The sequence below is a fragment of the Lactuca sativa genome, chromosome 5 (assembly GCF_002870075.4).
Source record: "Lactuca sativa cultivar Salinas chromosome 5, Lsat_Salinas_v11, whole genome shotgun sequence".
Taxonomy (NCBI): domain Eukaryota; kingdom Viridiplantae; phylum Streptophyta; class Magnoliopsida; order Asterales; family Asteraceae; genus Lactuca; species Lactuca sativa.
Window position 1 is genome coordinate 148,601,389 of NC_056627.2, and position 5,381 is coordinate 148,606,769.

General features: G+C 34.0%; 1 protein-coding gene across 1 annotated transcript; it reads right to left on the reverse strand.

The window, feature by feature from the left end:
- Positions 1-1,913: 1,913 nt before the first annotated feature.
- LOC111909143 (uncharacterized) lies at positions 1,914-2,987 on the reverse strand. The gene is made up of 2 exons (XM_023904934.3): positions 2,673-2,987; positions 1,914-2,520 (listed from the first exon to the last, which is right to left on the reverse strand). The coding sequence occupies exons 1-2, from the start codon at positions 2,838-2,840 to the stop codon at positions 2,011-2,013; spliced, it is 678 nt and encodes a 225-aa protein (XP_023760702.1). The 5' UTR covers positions 2,841-2,987; the 3' UTR covers positions 1,914-2,010.
- Positions 2,988-5,381: the final 2,394 nt, after the last annotated feature.

Consider the following 5,381-nt stretch of genomic DNA (forward strand, 5'->3'; position numbering starts at 1 on the left):
CGAGATCGTATTTGGAAAGGTCAAACATTGACATTAAAGAAATTATATCTTGGAATTCGAATGATGACAGGTGGGAATCAGAATTTACAGTCGAAGGTCGTTTTATGGTTTGTAAGTTAAGAGAACGAATTGAATTAGCTGGATTCATTATTAATGATGGACCATTTGATTGGGGTAAGGCGACTCCGTTCAAGATTCTAGCATTCGTTTGGAGAGCTAAGCTGGGGCGAATCCCTTCTGCTGTGGCTCTTAGTCATCGTGGAATCAGCATGCCAACTACAATGTGTGGAGCTTGTAATAATGATGAGGAGACGTGTGATCATATTCTGATTTCTTGCCCAATGGCAAAGGAGATTATGGATTCAATACTTAATTGGTGTGGAATTGGGTGTGAGAAGTTATCCTCGGTTAAGGACATGCTTTGTTTCATATAAAGATGGTCTGGTAATAAGAAGAAACAAAGCTTGTTGAATATGATATTATGTGGTACGTTATGGTGCATATGGGTTGGGCGAAATAAACGGATCTTTGAGAACGTTTACATGAAATCAACAATAATTGTGGAAAGGATAAATGCTTTATCGTTCATCTGGAGCAAACATAGAACTTCATTTAAAAAGATAGATTGGAGAGTGTGGAATATTTGCCCTTTTCATTGTTTGTAACTCTTCTCTTTTTCTGTTGTCTTTTGTACTCTTCTGCCACATCATCTTGTTGTGGTTTTAATTTTATATATTTGCCGTTTTCCAAAAAAAGATGACACATAAATAAAGTTTCAAAGACAAAAAAACTCTGAGGGGTAGCCCGACCTACCGCAGACACTATAACAAATCAACCCAGGCCTGCTCATGGGTCCTGTCTCTAGGTTTCTTCACACCATCATCTTTGAGAGCATCTATTGATGATAGATTGTTGGAGTCTTCCCAAGATCATATCCGACAAGGTGGATCAAGCTCATTCCCCACAAGGTAATATTGTCAATTGGTGTGTAAAATTGAAAAAAAAATTCAAAAGTAGGACGACCTAAACAGGATCAGTGTTGCTTTGGACAACGTGTTATGCCAATTTTGTAACTTATATGTGGAGACTACATATTAAGTGCTCTTTGAATGTTCCTTTTCAAAGGTCCTCTGGCTCAAGAAGGAAATTGGTGGAATGTTGCATTTGATGCATGGGAAGCTATGATGATTTGAACTATATGACCGAAAACAAACTCTCTGTCTAATTGAGTAAAAAGGTCCTTCAAGTCATGTTGTGACTCAGTGGATCCAGAATGAAAAATAAGGGGTAGCACAATTTTTTTAGGAATTGCACTACTAGAAAAAAAAAATTGTTTCCCAACCAAGTTTCCATCACAAAATCGTCACTAAACCGATTTACACTAGATTTACAATTATCAGACTTTATGATGGATTATCGGATTAATGAAGGATTTGGGTTGTATTTGTTAAAAAAAATCACTAAATTTACATTTAAGGGGTAGTCTAGCTCCCACGCTATCTATACTGTCATATGGGAGCTGTGCAATCTTAGAAATTGCATTTGTTTTTAATGGACGCAAAGGCTGCAACTGTGTTAGATTAGTTTTTAATTGTATGCTTCACTCTCTTAACTGGATTTCATCCTTTTCAGGTAGATGCAGGAAACAAAGAATAGATTGGAGTTTGTGGATGTCTGGCCCAATCTTAGCCGATCACTCTTTGTAACTTCATGTTCTTGCTTGGCTAAGGCTAGCTTCTGTTGTTCTGATGCCATTGCCGATTTTTTTTTTTTATTTTTTTTTTCTTTTCTTTTTAAAGTTCGTATCTGGGCCACCGTATCATTGAGTATATCACCTTATGAATACGATTTATTTATTTTTACGGAAATCACTAACAAATTTGTCACTACAAATTAGTTTTGTACTCAAGACATTGGATATCTATGCTCGGTCATTTCATAAACCTGATGGTAAATCTTACATACAGATTAAAATATCGTTTTCAATGAGCATGTGTCACGCCCTATTCTCTATGCCATCATCTTACCATTCTTTGAATTTTCAAACAGAAAATCAAGATTATAAAGCACAGGCACCATGGTTGAAGAACACAAGAAAACAAGCACCGGACCAAAAATCCAAAGCATAACTGGAAGTGCCGAATAGAAAAGCCGGTTTCCTATCATGCCAAGCATAAAACTCTTCTCTAAAAGCTCGGAAACATAAGTTGAAGTCACTATTGTAGAATCTTCAGGACAGTTGATCAAGAAATTCACTTGGCTGATGAATCTAATAGATAGAGAATGGCACATGAAAGAAAAGAGAAAGATGACAAGTAGCGTTACGTACTTTAGTGCTACCATGAATTGTCCATGTGCCCCATAAATAGTGTTGTTAAGTGGTGTTTTGACGCTATAGCTGCTACTAACAACAGCCGCTAAACCACAGCATAAAACAATCGATGTAGTAGCCATCAGGGTTGATCCCATTATTGTATTTCGAATTGTTTGGATAGCTAAAATGTTTTTCTTGTCGTTATCCTGCCAAAACAATGAAAATAGGACATCAAGAAGCAGGAAAATGTAAATAATAATCATATTCTAAAACTTATTCAACTAATTGTCATGAGAAAGCATTGTACGAAAATGGCATAGAGTTAGGTGTTTAATTAAGGGAAAGCTAGCAGTGTTACCTTCATAATGGTAGATACCCATAACCGGCGTCCATGGGCATTTGCACCAATGACAGTCGAGAGTGGTTCAGTACGAACCTTATGCCATAACCATAAGTTATAGCTGATGGATATTATGAATGATAAAGGTATCATTATTAGGTCAAGATAGTAGTTCTTGAACTCCATCTCTCTCTTCTGATTTCCTTTAGTATCACAATTGATTTACTATTTATTGCATAGTATGTGTATATATAGGGTAGTATTGGGGTGAATGAACAAGAATCGCACTGATTGAAAATTTTAAGTAACCGAAGCTGAAATAAGTCGGTCGCTTCTCAACTTTGTTAATTTATGTATATATGTAGTAAAATGGTATTCATGCATTTCATATTGGGCAATGATCAATAATCCACTTACAAAAGAAGAAATAAATTTGTAAAGCTGAAAAAAATAATCAACTGTCACTAACTTATATATCTATCTCCCCCACAAACATTAAAATAATATACAATTAAACCGTGTATGAAGTGGGGAAACCTAATTAATTGTCATGATTTATTGATTTTTAATTTGGTTTTGTTAGTACTTTTGATTGCAGTATAGGTGAGACTAAAACATCGTCAAAATGAGGAAAAGTGTTGATATGTATGAAAAATATAATGCATTTACGGATAAAACATACTATATTTAATGTTTTTCATATGACAAAAGGGGGCTCCTTGAAAAATATTGCTAAGTGGAGAACCAAATGAAACTTTTCGGATTTAAAAGTAGATGAAACAGAAAATAAATGATATATTTTTTTAATTAAGTTAATTAAATTTTAGTATACTGATCCATATATTTATTTATTAGTTGTCAGACATATATATTATATGGGTTAATTTAAAAAAAAAGATTAAGTATAAAAGTCAAAATATTTGAGAAGTTTGAATTTATAAGAAAATAAGAAAAATAATGAATTAAACAAATAAACAAAAGAAATTAATGAACTTTAATTTTGAGAATTTTGAAATTAAAAGATAAGTTGATTAATGAAATTGATATATATTTATTACTACGTTTATTGCAATTATTACATTAAAATATTATGTGAAACTTAATAAAATAGAAAAACTCATAAAATGACATGTGAAAAAAAAATTAATTCAAAATAACCACAAAATGACATTTGACAAATTGAATGAGAATGTGACAAGTGGCAAAAAAAAACATTCATTTATTAAAATAGAAGAAATGACAATTTAATAAAGATAAAGCTCAATATTTAAATTGAAAAAAAAGTGGTATATTGATGTTGTGGGACATGCAAATGAACAAATACAATACATACACACACCATCTAGTGTATGTCATCGTGTGTGTGAGAGACATATAAGAGAGAAATAGTGTATTTGTGTGTGAATCTGTATTGTAACAATATTCAGCAAGACAAACTATAGTCACAAATACAAATGATAGTCCACATAGACATGGTAATGTCGGCGACGTAGAGCACTAACAACGACATGGGGATGTCGACGACGTAGAGCAATAATGGCGACATATGGAGCATTTGCAGTGACGCAACAGCAGCGACACGTCATCACGAAAGCTATTAGTGGCGATATATCGGACTTTTAAACGTGATGTTTGTCGCCACTAATAATCACATTTCATGTGGTGGATTAAATCCCCTTAAATATTAACAAAAAACATACAATTCAACCAATCCTTAGCGATATGCAACAAGTAGAATGTTTAAACGAGTTTCAATGAGCATACCATAATGTTACATAGCAAGGAAAAGTACTTATCATATAAGTTTATACCAAAATGTTTAGCAAATAGAGCGACATGAAAATGTAATCGATATTTACTCACTTTAGGTTACTTGTAACAACTTAATCCAACTCTTGATTGTTGATTCCCAAACGTTTACCTACATAAACAGATACGCTAATCACTTGAGCGCTACATTAAGCTCTTAATACATCTCATATAACAAACTTAATGTAACCTAAATAAGTGAATTATAGTGGTGTATGGGGTTAGTCCATAATGGTGTAGCCCATACACAATGACAGCCCATCCCAAGATGATTGCTTACTCGGCCTGCCAAGGCCTTGCCAATAGAAAGGAAGGGTAAAATAAAAAGGAAGAGTAGAAGAGAAGGATAGAAAGTACAGTCGGATAGAAAGTAAAACTATTCTCAAAAATCTTGTACAACTAAGAAGATCTGGCAAAAAATATAATATCTTAATATTATATTAATAGTCTACTATACTATTTAATATAATTTCAGATAAACTCCACTCTTTCCTTGACTATAAATAGAAGCTCTTCACAAACACTCCAAGTAAGTGTTTTTTACTTACTTCAACCCCTTTCTCATTTGTGAAGACAACTCTGTCTCCATGTAAGTTTGCTCCATCTTGTTAGGTGGAGTAGACTCTCTTTATACTAGCGATCTAATTTGATCGTTGGAGCTTGCTCCCGGGGCATAGTTATTGGGGAAACTTTAACGATCTCATTTCTTCCTACTACTCATGTTTTAAAGTCCTAATCCAAACATGATGCACACTCGACTAATATACGAGTTAGAGCAACGACCGGAGAACCGCCCACAAGACTAGGACAACAACATTGGCGCCATCCGTAATATCACCCTGAGCAATGCAATCTAGCAACCATAGGAGAAACTACAAAGGAAACAATACATAACAAAAAGGAAAACACTAGCAAAAC

What these genes read in the sequence shown, in the direction of transcription:
- LOC111909143 (XM_023904934.3), bottom strand. Translation starts at nt 2,840, where the DNA reads ATGGAGTTCAAGAACTACTATCTTGACCTAATAATGATACCTTTATCA. An exon ending in GGGTATCTACCATTATGAAG is followed by an intron (nt 2,521 to 2,672) that starts GTAACACTGCTA and finishes TTGTTTTGGCAG; the next exon opens with GATAACGACAAGAAAAACAT.